Source organism: Rhamphochromis longiceps, linkage group LG7, assembly GCF_057381845.1.
Source record: "Rhamphochromis longiceps isolate RC_006_pf linkage group LG7, R_longiceps_female_GT1.1, whole genome shotgun sequence".
Lineage (NCBI taxonomy): Eukaryota > Metazoa > Chordata > Actinopteri > Cichliformes > Cichlidae > Rhamphochromis > Rhamphochromis longiceps.
In genome coordinates, this window is record NC_140563.1 from 16,764,203 (window position 1) to 16,791,621 (window position 27,419).

The 27,419-nt window shown below is 42.9% G+C and overlaps 1 protein-coding gene across 2 annotated transcripts in view; it reads right to left on the minus strand.

Moving 5' to 3' along the window:
* LOC146665098 (A-type voltage-gated potassium channel KCND2-like) overlaps positions 1-23,278 on the minus strand; it is a 32,062-nt gene extending 8,784 nt beyond the window's left edge. For both annotated transcript variants that reach the window (XM_085412548.1, XM_085412550.1), the window contains exons 1-2: positions 22,953-23,278; positions 21,464-22,650 (exon numbers count right to left, since the gene is read on the minus strand). In XM_085412548.1, coding sequence (XP_085268674.1) covers positions 21,464-22,575 — 1,112 coding nt within the window. In that variant the 5' untranslated portion in view covers positions 22,576-22,650; positions 22,953-23,278. The remainder of the gene's footprint in view (positions 1-21,463; positions 22,651-22,952) is intronic.
* Positions 23,279-27,419: the final 4,141 nt, after the last annotated feature.

Consider the following 27,419-nt stretch of genomic DNA (forward strand, 5'->3'; position numbering starts at 1 on the left):
ATAGACTACCAGATAGTCCCCCCTGGGACAATAAAGACAATTCAATCCAATTCAAACATTTAGCTGCAAACACAGTGACATCCTGTAGCCACATGCACATCTGATTACTTTTCAAGATTATTACTTTATCAAATAGAAAATCCCGATGTCTCCAAGGCAATTAACAGATCCAGGGAAAAAATCTGCAAATTCATTCGTATGAGCATAATCTGCATATTCACAAGCGGCTCTGTGCTGACATGCTAGGCCACCAGCAGCACTGGGACTTAAAATGAATGATTCAGGGCACGTATGTTTTCCGTGTCATCTAAACATCTCTCCGTGTGCTGCAGAGGACCGGCAATTCACACGTTCGCAGGTGGGTGAGATGAATGAGTGAGACCCTAATGCGCAAATGACCTGAGTAGACCATTACCTCCCGAGAGTAAGATGAATGCAGGTAGGAAGGAACATCAGCATTGCTCAGTGGCTGTGACAGTAGTCCGTCTCTCAAGTGAGGCAGGGTAATGTGAATGTATCGCTACACGGGAGGTTGACTATTTCATAAATGAAGTTGTCTAATGCCCACAGACGTCTGCTTGAGTCATTAGCTTCAGGTTTCCATCATGTTGGGCCCAACAGTCTGGGCTTTTACAGAGCTCGGGCGGAAAGATGTAAAAGTGGACATTTTAATATCACGCTTGATGGGACTTCATGTACAACAGTTTGCTTTCAAGTTGACTAATCTCGCACAGATGTCATTAGTTTTGCAGTTCATTACAGGTCAAGTCATTTTCCTATCTAATGGCAGACAATGACTGAAAGCAGGTGTCAATTATAGGTTCTGGATGTGCTGCTGAAAGCCTATTAAGAGATCCATAAAAAAATGGAAGACAGCATTCCCTCGCATGTACTTTACTGCGGCGAGTGGAGTGATGCAGGCACGTCTGTTGTGGAATACAGTGTGTTGCAGTGACTGTCTTCTTTTGGAAGGAAAGCCTAGCAGCGAGCAGATGAGAAAGGAAAGCAGCAAGCGCACTCTGGAGAGAAACAGTAACAGTGATGGATTGTTCATAAGGGAAAGCTGAGATACACAAAGCCTCGTGGATGATGGCAGAGGTAGGAATTAACAGCAGCTGCAGATTAAAGTAATGTTCCTACTTTGTTCTTGTTGTCTCTAAGTACCAGGTACTCACATTTGCTACCCCTGCTACCCTAAGCTGACACGGGTGAGACACAAAGACGGATGACCGGATTCTTATCCTCACTGCAGAGGATGAAGAGGAATGTCGAGATGACTGAATATCAATTCCCCACTTCCACCCACCTAAAACCATACCGTGCTCGCGCTGGCGCCGGCCTTTAAAAACAACGCATTCTGTAGAATTGTCCGACAGCGAGATGACAGCATTGCAGATGAAGCTCGGCGCGCCAAGAGAGAGTGAAACCGCGGGGTTGCCTCAGACTGTAGGAGAAATGTCAGACTCAAAGGAATATTTGAATTCTAGAAACGGGGGGATGAATGTCCTCACCTGGCTTTGGATAATAGACCAATCAAACATTCATGAGTCCCTGTATCAACCTGCGTGGCAGAGTTTGTGCAGTTGACCTTAAAAGCAGTGCGGTATTCCATCAGGGGTGCTCTGAGACACTTCTGTACATGACCTCACCGCCTCACAGCTAGCGCCAACACCTAAAAACAGGGACACGCTTGGACACACAGGAACTGACACACAGTCAAAACAGACGCTTGTTTGTGTGTATATGTGTGTGCGTAGGGCCTTTAATTTGACATATAGTTAAACCAATCCTCCTTCCTAAAAAAGCAATCTTGTTCCTTGATTGTCTTCCAGAACCCTGTGTCTGAAATCTGACTGCCATCTGGTTAGTGGGAAGTGAAAAAAAAAGATATCCGGATGACTTTGCAGATACGTCATTTGTTTATTTCTCTTTTCAGAGACAGGGCAGGTTCGTTTTTTCCCCCTAAAGATTAAACTAAATGAAATGAACCTTTTCAGGTAATAAACTATGCCTGAATGGCCTTTTCTGGTCATTTGTACCACTCTGTCTGCTGCACACAAATAGGGTTTGGTGGCTGATAGAAATTACAAATCCCTACTTTAAGCGAGCATAAGCTCAGGTTTCTGAAATAAGCACAGAGGCCTGAAGTAATCACACTGCTGTCCCAACAACTCACATTCCAGTTGTGATTACTGCCAACAGCTTACCAGTGCTGACAATTAGGATTCAAGGAGGGCTGCGGCAGATCTTTCAGAGGCTTCGTCAACAGCATCGAAGACCAGTCGCCCAGCGGCGCCTCTGTCGCGGTCTTCCTACCCTCCTTTTTGTGGATTTTAGTACGAAACTAGCTCACACACTGCACAAGTGACTATAGTAAAGTGCATTAATCAAAGCAAAGTGAATATCTAACGTTCAAAAAGCCTCACAGTGTTCGCCTGTGCCGATAAGCGATCAAGGTCAAGGTGTTCAAAGGAAGAAGAATCCTATGATTAAGATAGTGAAACTGCTGGACTGTGAGGTGACATCCTATTAAATCCTTCATGGTAAAGACATTAAATCTCACTTTCATCAAACCACACTTTGATCTACTCCAATTTGATATTTCAGTGAGAAGCAGTGGAATGAAACTAATTTAATTATTAACCGTTTTGATTCATCAGCTGATTAGAATACAGATGAGTTAAGCACACTGTCCTTATCTTGTGCGCCATCTATGCATGTTGTTTTATAGCAATAATTACAAAGGGACCTGCAATCTGAAAATCTGAATCTCAAATTAATTTCGGTCTCATTTTCTTCCCTGAGACTGATTTAACTTCACATCCCACTCAGCATTTGTCTTTTATGCTCGGAAAGTCACAATGAGCTTACTGTGCTAAAACAAGGCTTTCATATATTATAAAAAAAAAAGGACTTTTATCAAGCAATTATGTGCAGGTGAGCCACTTTTACTCTACATTTTCTTAGACTGGTAAACTCCCACCGTGCATTGTGAATCAAGTCTCCTCAACACGTCTTTGATCATTCTGGGAATGCACAATTTTCTGTTTGACCTTCACCGAACATCTCATGGCGCACCGACTCCCCATCATGCTTCCAGAGGTAATTCACTGGCTCCGTTTCACAGTTCAGTGGTTTCTACAGTGCAGACAAGCCCTCCAAACCTGTGAGACCAAATCCTGTCAATTATAGTGAAACTCTGATACTGTCACCGACTGTACCAATCAGAAGTTGATAATGACAGCGAGAGGCAATAAAACTGTGCGGGGACAACGGGACAGTGGCAAGGTCAGGAAGTATTAGGCGCTCTTGAAGTGAAGACATCTCTTGTGGGCAGTGCTGTGAAACGTACCACAGAGATTAAAGTGTCAGAGTGGACGCAACATTAAAATCTTCTCTAAGGACTTAACACAGACTCTTCCAGATATTAGCCTGACCAGTTGAAACAGTCTCCATTTCTTTTACAAGTCATGACAAGGAGCAAATGGAGCAATGCTGCACAACAATACTGCTCTCTGTACCTTCTCCATGAGGCTGAAAGAGCACAATATTCATCCGTGCTGACAGTTAAATAATAGATGTTACCCACCCACCCACCCCCCACAACAAAAAGAAAAAAGTAATTTTCCTCCAGAACTCTATCATACTATGAACTACGAATCGAGAATTTGAGGAAAATAGATTACACTGCCTGGATGTCATACAAGGCATATGAACATGAGTGACAAGAGGATATAGATTCTCTGACATTGTATTTGTGAAGACTGCAAGATTCATGGGTTACTGAGAGGTTGTAAGGGTGCTTATGTCATATTAAGAGCCTTCATTAAATGTTTGTTTCTAAAAACACAAATGAGCTGACCAGTCGGCCATTCTTTTATGTGCCAGTAGGTAGTAAATCTGACCATGTAGTAAGAAAATCGAAGCTGGATAGACATTCTTGTATGTACAGATATACAAGGGCAAGTGAAGGTAGCAGAATGAAAGAAAACTCCCTCTCTCTCGCGCTCATAAATTTATATCATTGATGCACCAAATGTGCATCTGTTTCGTGTTTAAAATAAATTAAAAATATTAAGGACATTTTGTATTTATCTATTTCCACCACGAACAGACTGCAAAACAGTACAAATTAAATCTTTGTAATTGCCAGATAGACTGGCACAATCTTTGGAGGCTCGCACTCAATACACGCTAGCACACCTACAGTATGTACCACTGCAATGCTGGGAGACACACCACAAGGGTTCAACAGTCTGACACACAATAAATGAACATGATCTCCAGCATGATCCCTGAACACAACATATCATTCCTGATGTTCTGCACCGCATCTCTGGCAAGAGGCCGGGAGCACAACATTCAAAATGCTCCCTCTCCTGGGTTTGGACACCACAGACTGATGGGATTAAGAGTGTGTGGGCTGATAGGACTCTGCTCTGATGCTATCCCTCAGATATACATCATTATAGAGAGGGGAATCCCACAGGCACTGGGATTAGCCCGCTAGATTTTCACTGCAGGTGATAAGGGAAAGAAGGAGAGGCTGGCAGAACTACACAACATAATGAGGAGAAGGAAGCACAGATAGGGGAGGACCAGAGGACCGCACTGCCTGGTGTTATGCATGCGGTAGGAAAAACAGGGTGCTCAGGTATGAGTAACTGCAAACAATAGCTACAGGGAAGGACAACTTTGTGATAGGTGCCTGTCGCAGTCTCTGCAGGCAGTAATGCAAAGGCTGCATTGTTCTGGCTGTTTGCTGAAATGCAGGGAAAAAAATCAAATTAAAAAAAAAGAAGTGTGGAGCAGATGCGCGAGATCATTTTTTATGATTTTCACAACCCAGCTGAGATCCGGTCTCTGCAGATTTGTGAAAGCTGACGAGTGGAGCCAAAGGTTGGGATGTGAAGTTTGTGGGAGCAAGAATGTGTGGCTTCGTGCCAGTCAGTGTTAACGCATAGTAAATGAAAGCTTTTGTGGTGCTGCAGTGTCTATATAACTTTGATCCTCCAGCTGAATGTTCACCTCAGAGTCTCAGGAACCACACAGACCTAATAAAGAGCGGCAAAATTCCTCTCTTCGAACCACGAAGACACAGATAAACCATATAAAATAATCCCTCACGTATGGCTCTGGCAAAGGCACCTCAGCTCTCTCTCTCGCTCACATATCAAACATGTATTCCCTCAGCCCTGCAAATCCCAGCTTAACCCTCACCCTGCAAAACCAGGCAGCTAGTTATCACCGCGGCTTTGACATTAGCATGCACGCCCTCTCTCATTTGGGAGATCTTCTTAAGAGTCAGGGATGATAAAAAGCTTTCCTCTTTACCGCTCTTCCGCTCCTGACTTTGACTCACCCTTCCTCTGCCTGGACCTGCCTGCCTCTAACTATGAGTTGGAGATGAAACGCTTCATTCACTTTCTTTTTCTCCTCCTTTTCTATTATCATGCAGTGCTAGCACAGCCCTGCTTGACATTTTTCTTTTCTTCTGCTCCTCTCCAGTCTCCAGTCTACACCTGCTGACACTTGAGAAACAAACGCAGTACTATGCAAAAAAGCGCCCTTTTCCCCCCATCACTGTATATGCCGAGTCACCTCTAGGCCCACTTGAGCTCCTTATGGTCATAATTACAACCATTTCCTTGTGCCAATTGCTTTCGATAACTAAATGAAAGGCTGTTTTGTATTATTAAAAGTTTTAAGAGGGTTGAGTGTTGACCTGGACCAAGAAAAATAGCATGCCACCGTGTAAATATGAGAATTATGATTTGTGGCTATTAAAGCGAGGCCTGAGAGATGCTTTAATCAGTCTGGACATGATGAAACCAAGGTAAGCCAACTCAAACATTGCTCAGAATCTTAATTTGTCATTGCATGTTTATATTTCTGCCCATCTGCCTTACATCATTCCAGAAAGCCAAGGGCTAAAAATATATTCCACAACGTCGGTATAATACTTTGATAATGCAATTACACTCCTTCGTGACTGAATGGGGAGGGCAAAGGAACATGAAAGACTGGGCTGAAAGCACGAAGGGGCGACAGAGCTATGGATTATAAGGGAACGTGATAATAAAAATGAAATCATCAGACACTCAAGCGATTATGCTAATGAACTCGTTCTGTATTCATCGTAGGTTAATCTGAATGCTGGCAAAAGAGCAGTGGCATTTTCTTGAACGCCGAAAGCTTTCATTGAACTGGCAGCAAGTTACCTCACCTCCGGAATCTAAATGCCGGAGGCAGGGTTAAAGGTGAAAACTGAATTTCTTAAGATGATCAATTAAGGAAAAACTAGCAGTAATGACAGCGGTTGCTGTGTTCGTGGCATTCGCCGCATTAATACTTGTGTTTTTTCCAGTCTAAAGTAGAAAAAAAAGTACACTTCAAAGTAAGATGTGGCTCTTAAAGGCAAAATGCACCAAAACCAGCTTTCCTTAAACTGAAACACAATAAACACCAAAACCAGTGGCGATGCTCAGCTAGTATTGACCAGACGAGATTTCAAAGGGAACCTTGTGACCTTTGTTGTCTGGTCAGGTGATGAAGCGGAGAAAAAAACGTGAAAGGTCTTGTGGATTAGTGCCTCTGTGTTGGAAAGGGGAACTGGTCCAGGAGCCTCATCACGCTGACAGCAGATTAGTGCTCCGCGGCGCCGCCAGAGCAGACGGCACAAGATTAACTTTGATGTGCGATTCCACGCAGAGCAGCCGCTGGATATCAGCTTCCTCCACCAAATGGCCCCTTTTGCCCTGACTTTGCAGAGTGTGCATTCACAAGCTACGTTATCTAAAAAAATCTGCTCATTTAACAGGAGAGTACAGCGTCACCAGGCAGAGGTAAAGATGTATAGCTCTTTTTTGGGCTATATGTCCCTTTAGGTCTGCATTTACAAGTTTCATTATGTATCAATTCATCACTTTAAAGGGTAGGGGGGGGTGTTTTGGGGTTTTTTAGATGACATAAGGGTACTCCATCAATTTTCCAGACAAAGATCAGTTTTATAAGGAGGAGAGCTACTTGTAAAAACAGCTGTGTAATTTTTTCTGTGGATCTCAAAGGAGGTTTATCTGGTGTATATATAACCCCTGACTATGTCACAGCAGTGTCATCAGGGTTATCTGTACTATAAGATAAAGCCAGAGTAGAATGGGGTTTGAAAGGTTTAATGAAACAGTCGCCCGTCGAATGCCTCACAACTGCACATGTAATACAAAAACGAGTAGGCCATTAATTCAGCAGCTGTTTAAACTATTGAATTAAAAAAACAAATTGGAAATGCCCGTCACAATATAGCAGAGCTGAAGGTGATGTGGCGATCCACCATTTCAAACTCAAAGGTTATTCGATTTCCAATTACAGAAGACAAATAAAAGCTGCCCATTTGAGAAGCTGACATCCAAAGTAGTCAGCTGACGTGTCAATTGATTCATCGTTATGACAAATGATGAAAATTGTGGTGTTAAAAGCTCCAGACAAGCTAACCAATGGACTGGCTTAAAGGGTTACTCATGAATCAAGTCGAAAAATGAATTTTGGTCTTTAGCTGCGGGCATGTTAACGTCATAACAAATGGTTAAAAGAAAAAGACTGAAGGTAGGCAAAATAAATAAATAACATGAAAAAAGTTGCAGGATAATACGTGTTGAGGAAGAGAATCAATTGTCCTCAGGCTTTAAAAAAAAGTTCTGTATTCTGTTTGAGCTGCAACTTTAAATTGTCTGTATCAGCTTTTTGCACCAAACAGCTGCAGCCTCTCATATATCGGTTCACTTCCTGTATACACAAGACTATACATACATTCAGGATGCTTTGTAAGTAGTTACAGTACTCAGGGCGTAAATGGCCTGTGCCAATGGAGCATTGTCTTTGAAATAAATATCAAGGTAGAAAAATACAGCTGTTAAAAATTATATATGTATATATAAATATAGGAGCAGTCGCCAGTTCAAAGGGACACTTCAAAATCTCACAGTAAAAGTGAGAGGAATAGCCGAGGTTGGAATGAGACGGAAAGAGTGGCGAAGCGTAAAAATGTACTGAGCGCGCTCTCTCCCAGAGAGTGTGGACGGCAGCCAGACCAGCGACAGCAGCGAGCCCAGATAACAGCGAGTACCAAGGAAGCAGCGAGAACCTGCAGGGAAGAATTGGGAAGAGCTGAAGCTCTCCTAACAGCTGCAGACTGGCCCCTGGGGCAGAGCAGAGCTACTAGCTGCGGCCCTATCTACCATCGCCCCACCTGCACCACGCTACATCACGCACATGGGGACATCATTACTTTTTCCATTTCACTCCTCGAGACTTCTCCTGTCAAATCAAAAAATGACATGAAAAGTAATAACTCGGGGGCCGTGGCGACAACAACAACACAAGCAAAAGGTCATTTTGCCAGTGAAAATTGATCTTGCATCCACACAATCTATCAGTCATCAACAGGTTTATTGCGATGTCTGCATTAACAGCAGGGGTGGCTAAAAGCCAGAATTAAACCGACCTAGGCCCAACGCGTGCTTGATGACACAACTCCCATTATTTATAACTTCGGCATCTTTGCCAGCGCTGAGGACGAGCTTCCTGGTGAATAATGATGTTCAAACTTGGAGGACAAGGCAGATAAAGGCACAGCTTTGGCCCCCACCACAGACAGCACATTCAAATGTACCGTTAACAAACGTGACTGAATGAAGGTTATTCGTTTTAATCACACCACAGCACGCCCTTCCTTCTACTATCCCAGGGGGGTTGCTATATTTAAGCACTTTTTCATTCTTTCTCCTTTTTTTGGTCTTGGCTAATGGCAAGGCAATTGCTATGTGGGATGTTTGCCCTTGAAGAATCAGACAACATAAGGAGACATTTATACATATTGTAGATGTGGCGCGAGCAAACTGTATCATATTCGGTGGCTACTTTTTTGACTGTGTCATGTTAAGAAATCAAATCCCAGCCTCGTTATCCTTTATTTCTCTTTTTTTTTGTGATGTTTTCCCTCCGACACGTGTTGGTTTTAATACCTGTGCTGAAAGAAAAGCTGTCTGTCCCGGGAGAGAAAGAGCAGGGACATTCATCTCTCATTTTTCCCACTTTCTAATTGGACTTCTCCATCTGTTGAGGTCTACAAATTGTCTTCTGGGGATGCTTTAGCTAAACCATCCTATCAAACACGCAAATACAGGAGGGACGCTCTTCTTGGAGCTCTGCCATAGCAGGCACTGAAAGAGTAGTGTGTGTGTGTGTGTGTGTGTGTGTGTGTGTATAAACCTGTATGATGTATGATTAGTCCAGCAGCATACTGCCTGGAGATAAGTAGATCTACGTGATGCGCTGAACTCTGATTGGAAGCTGGCAGAGTTGGCTTCTTGGGAAATTAATCTATCTAGCACGCAGCAGATCTGTCAGTAACAAGTGACATACTTTAATAAGAATTATTTCACCAGATGACAATGTGGATGGGTGCCTGAAAAACGGCGTCAGTAGTATTGACTGTTTGTCACATATGCATCTAATAAATGTTTCTCCTCTGCAGTCCCAGAAGAGGTTGAGCAAACAGAATCTAAATCTGAAGAATAGGCAAAACTTTTTTGGGGGCGGTGGGTGGATTCTTTTCCAATTCTCACTCGGAGCCGTTAATGATATGGGAAATTGTGTTCCTCATGCTTGTCACTCTTTACATCCCATTGACTGGGAGTTGAATACTCAGGAGCGAGCAGTGGAACGTGTGACAGTGTATTTGTGGTGATGATTACAGCCCATTAACTTTGATGGATGCCATTTCATAGAAAAGACGATGGGAGTTGAAACAACAGCAGCGCAGCTTGTTTTCTGTCTCTGACATATGTGCGCAAAAATCTCGGGGAAAGAAACTGCAGTTAAATCCATGTAAAATGGAATTTTTGGATTCAAAATGAGACCGTGTTTCCTTTGGAGGTTACTGAATGTCACATCTGACACTTTGATGCTGGATCAGTTTACGTGAAAGCTCGGGTATGATTGTCCTGCGACCTCCAGAGGACAGTCTACCACAGATTTCACCATATAATACATTGCCAGTGAAAATACTGTGAGACGCATATGTGTGCAATTAAATAAGGCTGAGCTGGTTCTGGAATTGACTGCAGTGTCTGCCTTTATTAAGGTTAACTATCTGGGCAGCTTTTTTTTCCTCTGCACAACTCACTTTGCCTTTTGGCCTCAGTCAAAGTGAGATACATTCCATTTGTCTGTGTTGGTTGTGTAAAGATAAGAGAGTGTATGCCAGAAATCTAACTCTTAAGCTCCTTCGTGGGATTACAGACAATTGGCTAAGAGGAAAATACAAATAATCATCAACTGTTTACGATTTCCCACTAATACCTTTGAAAAAGGAAAAAAAAAAGATGAAAATCCCCCACATGGAAATGCAGTCCTTAACTGAGATACTCCTGTGTAGGACACCTGCAACAAGATTCACAGGCAGGAAATCCTCTAGATGGGAGCTGGACCCACACTGCAGTAACACCCAGACAAGCAGAACAATCTACAGTAGCTACCGTCTATCCCTTTTCAAATAGCGCTTTCGAGTATTGTTGTTTTTACATCCAAGAAATCCAACCAGCAAAACATCAGAAGGCACTGATAGGCAAGATAGGATTGGAATTTCTCTCCCTCTCTCCTTTTGGACCTTTAATATGTCTGCCTTGTTTGACCTTATTAGTTTTCTGCCTAGCGTCCCCTGTGAGGCATGTAATCACTAAAATAGGGGCTTAAACTGTGGGCTAAGAATCAAGCTTTTTTTCCCCCCAATGATTAAGAAGTACTCTGTTCTTCTACACAGAAATACTTTGTTTGAACTACATGTTCAGAGGATAACACAAAGTCGTCCTTTTCAAAAGATCTGTATAATTCTATCTATTATATGGATAACATAATGCACCCAGTTAAGCAAAAAGTGTCAGCCTAAGCCGCTGTGCTCACGCACCTCTAACCGACAGTGTTTTCTCTGAATCACTGCCCAAAAATCATTCATTAGACACATCCAAGTGATAGATGGTTATGCATCTGTGGACTTGATATTAACTGGGCAATAATAAGTTTTTTGGGCAGACAACGATCAGCGATCACTTTCACCGCCGATTTCTTTCTCCAGAAGTCGATGAATTCGCCCCAAGTTGTTCTGTGCTGTAGCAGGTGACACATTATCAGGGGAACACAGACATCCCGCATGGGTGCTTTAAGTAATGCTCAGCACAGTAAAATGTGAATTAATCAAGGAGATAGCCAGAGAAAATACAGCTGAATACATTTCTCTAACAAGATATCCTGTAACACTGATGTCAAAGCAATCAGACGTGAAACTCCTTCAGTGTGATATTTGAGAAAATTAAGGGGTCTTAGTATTGAATAGTTATAGTTATATATTTTAACAAAACAAAGTAACAGGGTGTAATTGGATTACAAAAATCGGAATACTTCTACAGCAACACAAGCACTGTGAGGCTGTAGTCAAACATATGGTTGCTTTGAACAGACTACGTGCTCAAACCTGCAGTACCAACATGCTGGTGTTAAGTAATGTCACCGTTTTACAGTAGCATGTCAGGACGCTCATATCTGGATATTGCAGCTATTTTTCTTTTCATTTCATCATAAAACTTTATTGATCCTGAAGGAAATGCATCAGTGTTGGTCAGCGGTTCACACACACAATAAAATAAAGTGTTTGCTCTATAAAAAAGACGAGAATAAATCAAATAATAAGTCAAAAATATCTTAATTAAAAATACACTCGCTCATCCTTAAGGTCCATTAGGTCCACAAGGTGCTCCTGCACTTTTCTAATCCTTCCCCCTGGTAAAGTAATGGGAAAGTCCATTTTTGAAACAGTTCATGGATTTCTGTATTAGATTTCAAATCCCTCCATACATGTGCTAGAAAATAAATGTAGGGATGAGTTTGCAACACACAATTCCAATGTCATTTCCTTTTTTTGGAACACCTTTCAAAAGTAATTTCTTGTAGAAATACAGTGGTGCACGAGAGTTTTATTTTTGTTGGGGTGGTACAAATGTTGTTTTTCATGCACTTTGCTACTAAAGTTTTGTTATTTCTCTGATATAGTGAGGAGCAATCATAAGAGTTTTTATAAGTTTCAACAAAATCTTTTAGTGGCAAACAAAAGCAAGATTTTGATTGTGGCAGTGGTGCCTCTGCCAAAGCTTTTGGCCACGATGCACTTCCTTTCACTGCAATTCTTCATTGTGTTCATTAAACAGTTTGTGTGTCATTAGTTCAGTTGGACTGTGTTTTTTGTGTTGTGAAAATAAATGATCAGAATTCACAGCAAAAGCAGATTAATTTTAAAGCCAATTCCCAAACTTTTTCTTGCAACTGTAGATGTGACTAAAGTGGCGCACTGACTTACAGATCAGCTTTGCCATTCATGAAGCCATGCCAGTAAATTGGCTTAAACAACTTCTGCTTCTAGCTGTTTATACAGAAACCTGGAAGGAAAATACTATGCTTTATCACAGTGGGACAGTAAATTACGCTCAATACACACAAGAGACTGACACTGATATGTGCTGCTTTCCGCCGGTCGTGTAGCTGCTCTGAGTTTACGGTGGGTGGGCACAATGAACCAGCATCGCCGGTTCCCTCTGTGAAGATTTAATGCTCGGTTCTCGAGAATGTGACAGCAAAGAGTTGATTTAACACTCTTTCTGCAGACCGTAGTTTGTGGTAATTTAATTGTGTCACAGCGTTGTGTGTGACTGAAATGTTGATGAGCTAAAACAACACCTTTCTGAGACATTAAAAAAATAATAATCACACAATGAAACACTATAATAGTCACAAGCTGATCCTTATTGCAGGCCTATTGCGCCGGGATCATTCAGACTGCCTTTATTTACTGCCTCAGGATTTTAGCTCTACAATATCTCATCAAAATGTTAAAATTATAGAAGAATACTAATGAAACCTGTACACAATTGTTCTTTAAAGATTTTTGAGCGTGCATTCGCTCAGCTGAAGCTCCGAACCTGACGTAAAGTGATGGCGCTGCAAAATCGCAACCTAATATGTCATCAATCCACGTTGGACAGGAAGGAGATAGTCACAGAAGGATAAAACGGTGAAGATTTGGTGACACCACCGTGCATGAGAAATTCGTTTGAGGTGAAAGGGAAACATATAGGCCCAGAGCTCATGCCCTGTTTAGTTTCTGTTTGACCAAATGGCCTACATTAGGTGATATATTTAGCTATTTATAGTAGCTGGGGCAGGCAGGAAACAGCTGCCATGTGTCAGGGTGACAGGCTGACATCCCTCATCTCAGCAGGACCTCCCTGCCAGGCAGACAGGAGGAAGCTCTTTATACCTAAACTGAAATGGGACATAGCCTCTTATCATTCATGCTGCATACAGAAACTAATAATCTATGGAGCCTGTGGCAAAGACTCAACAATGAAACTGGGTTAACAGTGGCTAGCATGGGCAGCTCGATTCAAAGCCAGACTCGTGAGCTTTGCACAGCTCTGTTTTCTTTCTGTTTTTTCTTTTTTTCTTACAGAGAACACTGTGGATTTCATTCAAGCCGGATCAGTATTGATCACGAGGAGCTTTTATTGTGGCATCTTGGCGGCGTAAACTGGCACAAGATTCCTCAGTTCTGATGAAATAATGTGTTGATTCACAAGCGCTGGAAGAAACGTTCAGGCTGACAAACGGGCAGAATCAATATTCACGACTTCGCTCGAATCTGCAGGCGTTCAGGTATTACGGATGGCTGTAAACAAAGTTTCCATTAATGTGCTAGCGTCAAGGTCTTATTGTTTTCTCGAAAAACTCATGAAAACCCATGCCTTACGTTTGTTTGGGGAACATGAAAGTCCATATTGATTTCAGCTTTTTTGCAAAACGCATGGCATTAAATGGCGTTAACATAACATACTGCTGTACAATAAAAGTCTGACACAGCCAAATGAATGTATGCCGTGTAGCTTTTAAAAGTAGAACCGCTTTCTTTTTAAAACCTTATCTACAGTGAAATCCTATCGCTCTTCAAATGAAGTGTCAGAAAAAGCACGAAAGCAAAGCGCGACTTTGAATGCTTTTTTGTTTCTGTTTCATTCACGCAACAGACTGATTGTTGCTGTTAGCTATAATCTCTGAATCTCTGCTGATCACAGATGTAGGCTTGTTAGCTGAGGGGTATTTCTGATAAAGAGACAAATGTCAGGGGGAGGGAGATTCGCACTCTGGCATTACAAAAGCTGGCACCATTTCAAGATATTATGTTTGCTGTGCTGTCCCCAACGCTCGAGAGAAATAGTGGGTGCAAAGAGCAACACATTTCTCCCAAGCTCCTCACAGAGACGGGCGAGCCTATCGTTGCCATCGTCTGCGAAACTCTTCCGCCCCACGCCCGTGCTGCGACGTCGGATTTTGAGGTCAAGAAGGGTGCGAGGGCTGGTTCGGTCTTGAAAAAGCAGTATGATGATTGCTAGTTCCACATTTATTGTAGTGACGGTGGCATCTAAAAATTTAAGAAATAAAAAAAGGTGACATTTTCTCCCTCAAACTACTCCATGTTGCATGCCAATATGGGCGCTGTGCAGTGTTCACATAGGAACAGTGGGCATTAAAAATGTTGCAGCTCACCATGAAAACAAACACAGCTTGTACTTTGTATGCTGATTAGTTTGAGAGCTACACAAAGGTAATAAGTGCAAGGGCATTGGCTTGCATATGTAAAACTCAACAGTTTATTATCAGTGACTTTTTTTCCCCCCTCCGCAATGTTAATGTGACCATGTGGCTCATACCAATTAATTCCTTTGTTGTTTCAACACCATATTGAGCTGATAATGAGTTTGTTGACCTCATGGTGAAACCCACACCATGAAATTTTAAACAAGTAAGTGGTACTCGCTGTTTTTCTCCAGGGAAACTTTTTAGTTGCTGTTCTTGTAGCTATAAAAAGGGGTCTGTGCAATGTGTGAACAGTTTTGGTGTAGCAAGCAACGACGCTACACTTAAAGCATGGTTTGGTTGATTGGCAAGAATCACTTGATTAGCTCTGAATCATGATTATGTTAGATAAGCACTCAGCTTAGGTAAAAATAACTATTTTGGTAAGGTACCTAAATGATTGCAGTAAAAAAAAAAAATTCTCTCACTTTTTTAGTGCTACTTGCTGAAATTATCGATGCTGTCACTGTTATTCGGAGGACAGTGTCAAATAAGAAAACTGCTTCCACTCAGTAGTTGTTTGCTGTAACCAGCTCCTGTCAAGGTTGCTCATTAAGAACATATATGGGTCATATCTTTCTTCAAACACAAGCAAACGATGCTGCAAAGAAACACAACAGAATATGACAACACACACACAAAAAGTAAAACTACCTCGTCTAGTGTATCAATACATCATCATCAGCAGGATCAATAACGCACAGGCCGGTTGTTCCTTTATTGCTGTGCTTGCACATGGCAGTCGCTTTGCTGGTTCATAAAAGTCACGCAATATTATTTTCTTGTTTATCATTAAAATTGTCTCGCACTTTAGCGCACGTGTAGTTATTTTATTAATAAAGAACTGAAAAAAATTAATGAGCAACGTCGGAGATGGTGAAGATATCCTCAGAAAATATATTAGCCTCATAAATCATGACAAGTGGTCCTCTGCTACATATATTACCTCCGTGAATATTACCACCTTTATAATGAAAGGCCTCTAATTGATATGGGTGATTCTGGGATTATCGCAATAATAATGCATTGCACACCCTCTGTGTGTTGTGCTGAATACATTTTTATTGATCTTGATATGATAACTGAATTGATCTAATGCTAAGCTCTTTGTAAAATATATGATTAAACCTAAGAATCTATTTAGAGTACGTTGTACGTTTCAACAAAGTGATGAGGAGGCATTATGTGCGTCTGCATGGCAGACAAGCCATTTTCATCTGCATGTAAATGCTGAGTATGTAAATAAGCCATGCAGCACCACAGAGGGAAATAGCTGTTGGGCTTGGAGTTATCATTTGCAAACTGTTTGATCCTCTGATCTTGTGGCACATATACACATCCGATGTCTTTTTACAACATATCAAATTTCAAGATCATACACAATCACATAACAGGCGATATTTCCTCGTTTCATTCATTCACTCAGGCTGGATCGGGGTTTCTTGGCTGTTAAGATCGGGTGGGAGTGGAATCAGGCATAACAAATGCTTTCTAGCAACAATGGAATCTAGGTGATGTTTTTTTTCTCACATATCTCCTTATTTCCTAATGCAATGATGCCGCATTCATACGGTGCAACTTTAATCTTGTTCTGAAAAATTCCATTAATCTCGTACGTTGCTCACAATACAAAAGAAGAAATGCTGAGGAGTTGCAAAAAGAAAAGAAAAAAAAAAGACACTGGTGCCATATTTTATATCCTCGCACTGCCTTGCCAAGGCCCAAGTGCAGAACATGCTAGTCGATTTCCCTGCTTAATGCAGCACATTGAAAGTGAATTAATGAAAATCCCCCCTCGTGGAATGAGTGTTATTGGGGCTGCCTCGAAGATGGGCTGTCAAAGAAATCGAATCAAATGGGGGGGACAGCCATTTTGTCCTTGCCATATAGATTATTTATCAATCTGACCATCCGCAGTGACGCATGCCTGCTTTTAGAGTCAGTTCACATACACAGTAACCTGACATCAACCTACCAGCTGGCCATAATCTGTTTTTCAGTTCAGGGTTGACTGACCGCAAATGCATTTTCTTTCTGACGCTGGATTTTTTTTTTCAGTGAAATATATATAATTGAAAACTCATTTAACACCCAAATAACCAAATAGAAACATCTACCTTTCAAAGCACAGGAGTATGATGTAATAAATATGCAATATGTGAATGGCCTTAAGATTTTAATCAATCATTCCACTTCAAACCTTCAAAGCACCCTTTTAAATCTCTAACTGCCAGAGTGAAACTGTTTGAGCAAACAAAGAGGAGAAAGAAAATGCAGGGGCTTGCGTGTTTTCAATTTAGCACTTTTTTTTAATGGATTCCTTCTTTCACAATGATCTTAATCTCCTCTGAAGAAAGCTGCCTGGTACCCTCCCCTCGCTTCCACTCCTCCATTTCGCAGTCATTTGCATGGGCAGAAAGGAGCTCGCACAGAACACATTTCAGTGCCAGGTTCCTCTCATTAAGTCACCTGTCACTTCAGGACTATTATACCAGCCTCGTATTAGCGTCACCTCTCCTCCCCAATAAAGCACCTGGAGGACCGCCGTGAGCCCACAGGCTGACGGCGGCCTACACATTTCACATTAGCCACTTCTGTTTTACACGGCGCCACATCACGTCGCTCAAAATGGATTGCTGATTTTCATAATGTGCATAACATACACAATGGCAAGTGGTGTAATTTATTCTACTGAACACAAAAATTACACCAATTGCGCTACATAATCAAACGCACCAAATGTTCTCGCTGACTGCCGAGCTCAGAAGGGGGGAAAAAAAGAATTAGAGGAAAAAAAAGAGTGAAAATTCTCTGCATTGGCTGCCAGGGGCACGGCAACTTATCCAACCGCATGAGGACTATATCATCAAGAATGCGTTTGTTATCTCTTGGGTACAGATACAGTAAAAGGCCCTCCAGATTGTTCCTGCACGTTTCAATTACATTTGACATGCGGTGAAGGGTTTCGACTTCAAAAAGCTTCGCTCTCTGCACCACGCTAAACCGTGAAGCTGATGCTTTGCGTTGTAGTTTTCGATCGCCAGGGGGGCTGAGGTGTCAGAACTGGCAAGCATGATAATGGTTATACTTCTGCTGGCTTATGGGCCCTACAGTGACCCTCGTGTCTGTTAACCTTGCTTTCTCTGTCTTATAAATCCTATCCTGAGAGGTTTATAGGGCTCACTTGTCAAGCCGTTCCGGTTGTATTTGGTGGGTGGAGCTGCAGCACAGACAAACGGCATGGTGATAAATTCTGCATCTGTTGAGTGACTACAGCGTACACGCGTATTTGTTACACCGCAGGACAATTTACATAGTAAATGTCACAACAAATCAGTAATTATAATGACCATTCCTCCTAGGCATCTTGGCGGGCAACGAGTACATTTCAATATATGGAAACTGTGTGTGGGCTTGCGTGTTTGAGTCAGAAGCTCGAGCCTATCGTGTCTATCAAAGGTAATGTTTGCCAGTGTCCAGAGGAACGTGTCTAGGTTTAGCCTACGCCAGACTAAGCCCTGTCCTCCCCACTCCTCTTCCCCTGTGGGTTGCGCTTGGCTTCCACCGTTTTCACAGCTGCTCTCAGCAGTGCACTCCATTACACCTTAAATCACTTAAAAGATCTGAAGCACCAAAAACTCCCTCTGCAGCTAATTCACCCTGACCATGTGGATCATCCAGAGAAAATAAGAGCAGGAAAACACTGCAATGTCTGATTCCAGCCTAATAAAGTGCAATACCAGCTTAAATGAACAATATTAAATCAAGACACTAAATTATACCCTCAGACTCACTTGCCGTTATCAAAGATACCGCAAAGCTGCAGATAAAAATCTCATATTTTACACCCAGTTCTTGAAGTTCACGGCAGAAGCAGATTCCTCTTTGTTGGATATCCGAAAGCAGCCACAGAGATTAGGCTCAATAAAGAAGGAGGGATAAGTGGGTCTTGTCCTGTGTTTGGTGGCACAGAGGAGTAGACACACAGAGGCATGACACGCAGCTGCACAGTGCTATTGATTCTCCGCTGGTCTCCAGGCACCCTTCCCTTTCATTCAGGCTGCCTGCCAAGTGCCTCTGAACAGGAGCCCCTGCTCTCCCAATGTCTGCACGTCTGCTTAAGCACAATCAATGGGCCATCAGCAGGGGAGAGAACGCACACCACAGTCTTTACTTCCACGGGGTGCAAGTGAGGGGAAATTGAAAATATATGTAGTGGAAAGGCATCATGATACCATGCAGGCATAAAGCATCATTGACTAACAGAATGAAATCAAATGCTTTCAAAGGCTTCAAATGGAGGTTCCAGCCAGTAGTGCACCCGCTAGTCTCTAAATAGCTTATTTGCCAGCGAATGAAAAGACAACCCCATTCATATGGGTCTAAATACCTATTTGTTAGACGTGGATCAATTTTTCTCCATGCTGAGCTCTGATACATACCATCAGAATACCTCATTTCCCCTGATCAGATAAGCATCTGAAGGTGATTGGAGAAGAATATAGCAGATGCTTTTCTTACATCGCTGTATCAGTAGACATGACTCTGGTTTGTAGGCTTGTATGAGATGTGTTTTTTCAGAAGCACGCCTTTAAAGACAAGGATGGATCGTGAGAAGGGGCTGACTTTGTCTTACACTGATGAGTATTCAGCCTCTCCAGCAGTGGTCCACTATGCAGCATTCTGCAGCACTGTAAGGCTTCGGTTCAGGTTGCGAATCTGTCAGCCGGGCTGTCATGGATCACAATGGAGTGACAAAGATGTCCCCATTACCAAGGACATTTCAGTTTTGTTCTCTCGCGGCAAAAAACATATTTTTCAAATCCATCTTGAGCAACACAAAGACTCCGAGCTGAATGCAGCAATATCTTTGTTTCTCCCCAAAGATAAATAATGAACCCTCTTACACAACTCATCCTTCACCCGCGCTTTGAATCCAAATCGAAAGCACGGCCGATGCAGCATTGTGTACGAGGTGGCTCGCTTCAATCACCAGATCGTGCCCATTACTAATTATGCTCTCATTGGTCATTTCGAGGGTGAGTGGTAGTTCGACTGATATTGAGTGAGCACAGAGGGAAGAGTTGTATGCCATTAAGAAGACAGAAAATCCACTAACTCAGTGTCACCCGCAGCATGAGCACAGATAGAGGGAAATGTCACCGTTTAATTATATAACAATTACAATAATGATAATAATAACAAAATATGCTGCCTGCAGAGCTGAGGGGTACTCAGGTGCTGAGTGGCTGCATCAATGCAGATGTGAAGGAAGACAAAAACAAGAGGGATTATTCCCCCCCCCCCCCCCCCCCAATCAGGTTGCGCGCAATGTGGAGATCCCTGTGTCAGTTCAAACCAACAGTAATAATGATAGTAGTACAAGAAGGAATACATTTTGAACTTAATATTCTCAGGACTGTGCCTTACATAGCTCCAGCTTATGCACTGCTGCAGACACACACACAAGTACACACTGCCAGAAGCAATTTGTTTTTGTAGTGTTTGCTTTGCGATGTTGTGATTTTGAAATTAAAACCCGGGCCCTAATTTCTGTGTCATCAGCGAAGAGGAGGACTAACACTGGCTGAGCGGCTGTGCTCAACCTCATACGAGCAGCAGCAGCGAGTGCTGAAGCAACCGGTATACGTTGTTGTGTTTTTCCTTTAGTGTGATTGCGATTCCCCCGTTGCTTAAACTCCGCATTACCTTTTTTGTTGATTTTTGTTTTGTTTTGTTTTGTTATGCGAGCAGGCATCAGGTCAAACATATCGACGGTGACAAAAGTTTGCAACACACAGAGGTGGTCCGAAAGCGCATCACCAAAGAAGACTGGGAATAATGCTCATAACAACAATAATAATAATAATAACAGCAAGCCACACAGTGCAGCTGAGCGCGCTCATCAATACAAATTAATTTGATGTAATCGTCCAACCCGAGTTTAATTATTCTATGCTACATCAGCACGTGGTTGCGACCGGCGGTGTTCGCGAGCATGAAATTGGCATTCAAATATTTACTGCACCTTGTTGAAACGGAGAGAGGGGAGCTAAGAGAGGGTGAATGAGAGGCGGAGAGGAGGCGGTGCAGGGAGAGGAGAGGTGTGTGTGTGTGTGTGTGTGTGTGTCCCCTATACGTTGCTTTGCCTTTAATTTGGCCTGTTAATGCGGTATGTGGGAGCGTGGTCAGTGAGCTGTAGTTTGTTTGCTCCTATAGCTCGACAATAAAAGCGCCTTTTTTAAAGACACTGCGGTAACCTTTGGAAAGGCATTCGGTAACGACCCTCAGAAACCGGCAGGGACGGTAGCTTACCCTCAGAATGATAAGAGGTGCTTGTGAGGGGCAGGCTCGCTGATTGGGGAGCGAATCGACCACGGAAGCTTCTATAAAGCACACTGCTCCTGCTCTCTGATTGGCTGAGCATTAATACGTTCAATGACCCACACCTGTGGCCCAGCTACAATTTTCTAAAATATTTTTATGCAAATTAAGATCTACTAGCTAATTGTAAGTGCTCGTTGAGAACACTACTACATAATAATTGTTTAATTGTTGGTATTATTGCAGTAATATTAATTTTGAATTTTTTCATTGTTGTGTGTTATGTGTGTTTATCGACACAGTAACAAAGCCGAGCTGGTGAGTTGTGGTGTGTCTCGAGCGCTTGAAGGTTTTTTTTTTGTTTGTTTCTTTTGTTTTTTAATGGACTTTTGCAGCCACCTACCCCAGTGTTGTCATGGTGACAATGGTGTACCAAAAGGCTGCGGGGATACTGGTGAACTTGCTGGCCGTGGAGCCTTTCTCCGCATAAAACATAACCGTGGCAAAGATAATGATGGCCATGGTGAGCGAAAAGAGGAGGAAGCCCAGCTCGGAGGCGCAGCTCTTCAAGGTGTAGCCCAAGATGCGCAGCCCAGCGGAGTGCCGGGAGAACTTGAAAATCCGAAAAACCCGGAAGACTCTGAGGGTGACGAAAGCACCGCTCACCTGGTCGTTGTCGGTCATCACCAGGCCGATGTAGTAAGGCATGATGGCGACCACGTCGATGACGCTCATCACACTTTTCATGAACTTGTACCGGCTGGGCGCCGCGATTAATCGGAGGAGGTACTCGACCGTGAAGATCATGACGCACGCGGTGTCCAAACAAAAGAAGGCTAGAGCGTAACGGTCTCCACAGGAAATCTCCTTTGACCTGTTGGGCAAAGACCCACAGGGAACCGTCTCCACCACGTTGGCCATCACTGATATGGCAATGAAGAACCCCGTGACATAGTAGAAGACCAGAGCCAAGGTGCTGGTGTGGGGGTTTTCAAAAGCCCGCCACAGGTACTCCCGGAACGTCAGGTTGACTGGCGTGACGTCATTGTTCATGTCCATCTCCTCGTCATCCTGAAGCCTCTCCGCGTTTTCGCGCCTTCGGTCTTTGTACTCCTCGTAGCAGCAGTCCCCGATGATCTCGGGAATAATACCAAAGAACGCGAGCTCCTCGTCGTACGCGGATATGCATTCTTGGCGCGGATAGTGTAGTTTCCCCGTGCGGTAGAAATTGAGGATGTGTCTGAAGATGTCAGGGTCGCGGTCGAAAAAGTATTCGTTCGTCTCCTCGTGGAAAAAGAAGTCTCTCTCCGTGCTCCCCAGCAAAGTGTCCGGGTACCTCTCCAAAGTGGTTCGCCACGTTTGAAACTTGGTCCCACTCACGTTGAGGATAATAAGTCCGTCCTGGGCTTTCCTCTTGTCTTGAGGAGGCATGGGCATCGGGGTGCTCGCCACGGGCATCCATCCTATGGCCGCTGCTCGGGCGAAGGGAAGCCATGCCGCTACACCTGCTGCCATGCTGACCTGTAGTTTCTTTTTTAAAACGACCCTGCTCCGGTTATCACAGTGCTACGGCTCGGAGATGAATTGCATCTGCAGGAAGAACAGATAGGGACAGTGACGGTTATAGGCTTGTGGAGCAGAATGTGATAAGAAAACGCATGAGCCCATTTACTTTTACTGATACTCTATGGTGTTATGCGCAGTATCACTCTCCACAGCCTTATCAACAGTGTAACTGTTCAGTTATGGAAGCCCACTTTGCGGCAGAATATGAATTAGATTTCGATCATCATCCATCAATAAAAGCAGGCGTGTTTCTTCTTCTTTTACCCCCGGTCTCAGCAAAAAAAAAAGGGAAAAAAAGAGTAAGAGAAAAGGGGAAAAACACCCACCTTAAAGAAGGTTTCTCTTTAAACTGCATCCACGGCGAGTTCAATAAATACCTATCATAGGAAGAGAATACTTGCGATTCCGCCACCCATCTATGTGTCACTGCACCCAGACGAGAAGGGGGGGAAACAGTAGAAAAACGTTGCATCAACAAGTTAAACAATTCAAGCGCCAGTGTTTCAACAGAGCGGTCATCTGTCCAGGCGCGAGCCTTTCTTTTTTTCTCTTCTTGACATCCGCAAGGCTCATGTGCACAGGCTTTTCCTCCCGTTGCAGCTACTCCTCAATAAACTCCTGTTCCTTTCGTCGACTGCAAGACCATCCTCCCCCTTCCTCACCAACAAGCCCCGACTGTGGAGAGAGGAGAGAAAATCGTATGCAGAGAGAGGAGTGGTCCTATATCTGCACCCAGAAATTCCTCTGCTGCTTCACTGTGGGGGGAACTAATCAATGCGTAATGGTGGTCTCAGTAGGCGGCATCGCCAAAACCTCAAGTTAACGCTTTTGTTTGTGTGTTTTTCCTCTCGTTGCACACCAGGGACTTACTCTCAGCCGTATATTACTCCGCTCTAATATTATGCATATTGTATAATGTCGCCAATATAATGACATGTCTTAGATAGAGTGGTTTGTTTTCTATGGAGGTCGTAATGAACATCGGCTTTATGTCGACGCATTAACGCACATATAGTTCCTCAAGGCGCATTTTTTTAAATGTACTCGTGTATTTTTTTTTTTTTTTTTACCAATTTAGAGGGAAAAAAGTAAACCTGACACCACTCTAGCTTAAAGGAACACGTGAGTGCGCGCATACTCGAAATTTTCTGACTGTAATCTTCAGCCTGAGTTTGTTTAATTTTTTTCTACATAAAAACAAACATCCGATCTCAGATCTGCAACAAATCCTGATCAATACGGTTTCCTGGACTTGCACTGTTGTGTAATGCTGTTGAACAGAGTTACACAGCTTAAAAGGTCAACATCATTGGGCTACACCGCTCTACTGACATTTTTCCAAAATAACCATAATCAATTATATGTCTGGCGTGCTCTATAACGTAACAACACTGGCTTTCCAAGGGAATCGAGACAGCTGTGTCCACTGTGTAACACGTGTTTAGACTCAGGCCATGTTTGGCTGTGAAAACAGCAATTTGGGACATAAAGAGCACGTTCCCAGTAAGGATTTAGCTCCCGTTTTAGCCAGTTTTGTTTTTCAGCACCGCGGACAGCACCCGTGTTGTCCGCTTCTCGTGCAGACGCCTGCGTGCAGGTTACAGATTACAGGCGTGTTTTGCCCTGCAGTCACATAATTGTAGAGCTTCTCCAGCTTCAGCCAAACGATCATGCTTAAGTAAACGCGGCTCCTTGGAAATGGACGGTCAGTGCAGATATGTGGATTCACTCACTTTGGCAAATTTACTGCAGCTGTTGCTCTTATGTAAAGTACTGTAATTTGTAGCAAATGAATAGGAAGGGGCTCCCTTTCTTGCCAAAGGACAGTTTGGCACTATAAATGGCTCCTGATGGACACATTAGATGTTGCACCAGTTTGACCTGTGGCCTTTTACTTTCCAGATCTTCAGCCAGTGCACTACATTCACACCCAGCCTCTGTTCCCCTCTGGCACCATGCCGGGTTTTTGTAGGATGAATGCACAAGACTGTCAGAAGTCCCATTAGTGTATGCTGAGCATGTCAGAACACACTCGGTGTTCAGTTTGAGCCATCGGGCCCAGGGGCTATGTATTCATCAGGGCATTTAAATATTCCAGCGGTTGCCAAATGGCACCAAACACAGGCTGAGGTGGTTGCCAGACTAGCTGCAAGCTTGTCACATCTCACATAGCATCAGTGTTTTAGTTTAAAAGGAGGTAAATGTGGTTGTTTAGTATCTACATATGGTATAATTTAGACTGCACACGGCATTTATCAGAATTTCTGCCATTTAATAGTTGCTTTATGAAATGAATACACGATGAAGCAAATTAACAGCTTGGGTTTTCCTTTTTTTGCCTTTTGTTCTTTATATTTCTGCTTGCATTCAGTTTGTAAAATCAGTCATCCCAAGATATTCCAACAAGTGAATCCACCATTCAACCATATGTTCTTTTTGAAAGAACAGTACGAACCTGTCATTTTGCACAGTTTCAGTCTGTAACATGATAGGAGGGTCAGAACGACATCATCCAAAGTGCCAACGTGCAGCACTTTATGAGCACACTAATTTTCAAGAAGCTCCAAGGTCATTTCAGATGGCTGGTGTTGACACAGAGCTGTGCAGATTATTTAATTACAATGTCTGTGTGTTTATGGATTTAGTCTTTGAATCATGTAATTAGCATTTGTCCTTAACAAGGTTGAAAACATCATCCTGGTGTTTTTGTGGTATTTTGTTTGGACGTCGGGTCATAAATGGAAATCTTTGATGTGGACTTGAAATGAATGCATGTATATTTTTAAAACAGTCTGTAGTATTAATAATAATAATAATGATGATGATGATGATGCATATAATTACACTCTTGTTCTGACTATCTAGATTGTGCTTCCTGACATTTTGATGTTGTACTACTGAAGTGACTCGGAGGCTTTAAGGATTAGGTTGTGTAACAGAATAAATTCTGTAAACGGTTCCTTAAGTGTCGTAACCCAAAGGCACGAACCCAAAACAAACACACACTGTCTGATAAACCCTTAGACATTCATGTGGGCTTACACACACGCGCACACACATACACAGCTATATTTTTTTGGATTTGATCCATTGACAGTAGCAGTCTGCCCGCTGTAGTACACTGATGCAGCCCACACTGCAGCCTGTTTTCTGTATTCCATATTTAGTTGGGTCCAGCTCAGTGATTGAGATGATTAAACAGATGAGTCCCCTTCACTGGATATGCGCCAGGACTTGTTAAGGAAAAAGCCAAGAGGGCAGCCACCATTTGATTCGGGTCATCAATAGAGAAACTCCAAATATTTGAAACTATTGAGGCAGTCTCAGAAGTTTAGGCCAGAAATAACTAGTGAGCACGATGAATCATCTGCAGTACAAATACTCACAGCAATGCCTACACCGCCTTTAAGGAGAACCCCATAGGCGAACACTCTCCAAAGGCTTTGATGGAAGGACAGTGGGCTAGTTTAACCTGATAATAAACTTTACATTTATAGACTTCTTCAATGAGATGCGGGTCCATGACAAGCAGTATAAAGGTAATAAATAAAAAACAAAAGGATGAGCTGTAAAAAAAAAAAATCCCAGTTAGAGAGAAAATGTCAGAGGAGACTTAAACAGGCAAACTGCACGTGTAGTACCCCATTTCGGGCTTGGCGATGCCCGGGCACGTTTTATGAAATGCTGCTAAATGAAGTCATAATTTGTCATCATGACCTCTGAGCACAATGACACGCTGATATCCTCAGGTGAACAGCCCACAGTCACACCGCCCATCTCCCACCACGTCATCTCCCTCAGCTGCCTCTGCCTTTTCCTTGGCTCTAATGAGTTATTGACCCCCTGCGGATGTGTAAAATAGAACAGGTCTTTTTGTCTTTTTATTGCAAATGCCAGCTGGTGTGTTAGTATCTGCATCCGTGCGTGCGCGCATGCGTGTAAGCGCACATTCATGTGTGAAGCTATTTATATGCATGTTCATGTGCTCCAGTATGTACTGCAAGGAAGGGAGTTGCCCAGAGTGGGAGGCTGATGCTTGAGGACTTTATGACTAGTTTCATCCCTGTCAGGATTGTTGGGATAATCTGTAATTTAACAACTGCTGGTTGTCAAGAAGCTGCAAATAGGACATACAGGGTATGTGCGCTTCAAAGTACCTGTATTGTGTCATTACAAGCATATCATTATTTTTGTTTTATTTATTTTCTTGACTTGACACTGCTGACATAACTAAAACAATGAAACTAACAGCACTGGGGAAAAAACATACATTTGCTGTTTACAAATCTACTCATTAATTCAATTTATCATTTCTATTCAGGACTTTCTGCTCGGAATCAACAAGAAGGGGACAAGCGTTTCGCCCACTGGCGCATTTTTAATTGTTTTCACCCAACTCTTTCTCACTGCGTCTACAGGGAAAGTGGCTCTTGTCATCTGGTGAAGAGGTGTAGAAGGCATTGCAAGGGGAACGGAGGTGTCTGTCACTGTGAGTGCTTGTGCCTATAGCTAAAACAATATGCTGCAGCATGTCTGGGGCTCTGAGAAGTGGAGTACATCACTGCACCATCAGCTGTGTGAGTCCCTTAACTACTAATGCACAAGGGCGCATCAGCTGGAAAATGTAAAGCGTGGCCGTGAGACTGAACTGAACCGTACTTTCCCTTACCTTGGCTTGTCTGTTCAACCTTTTTAGAATCTCTTTTGGCCTTGCAACGGCACAGAGGAATGCATTATGTGTATGTCTCTCAGTGTATAATTAAAAACCAAAGCCAGCATGGTGCCCAACTGGC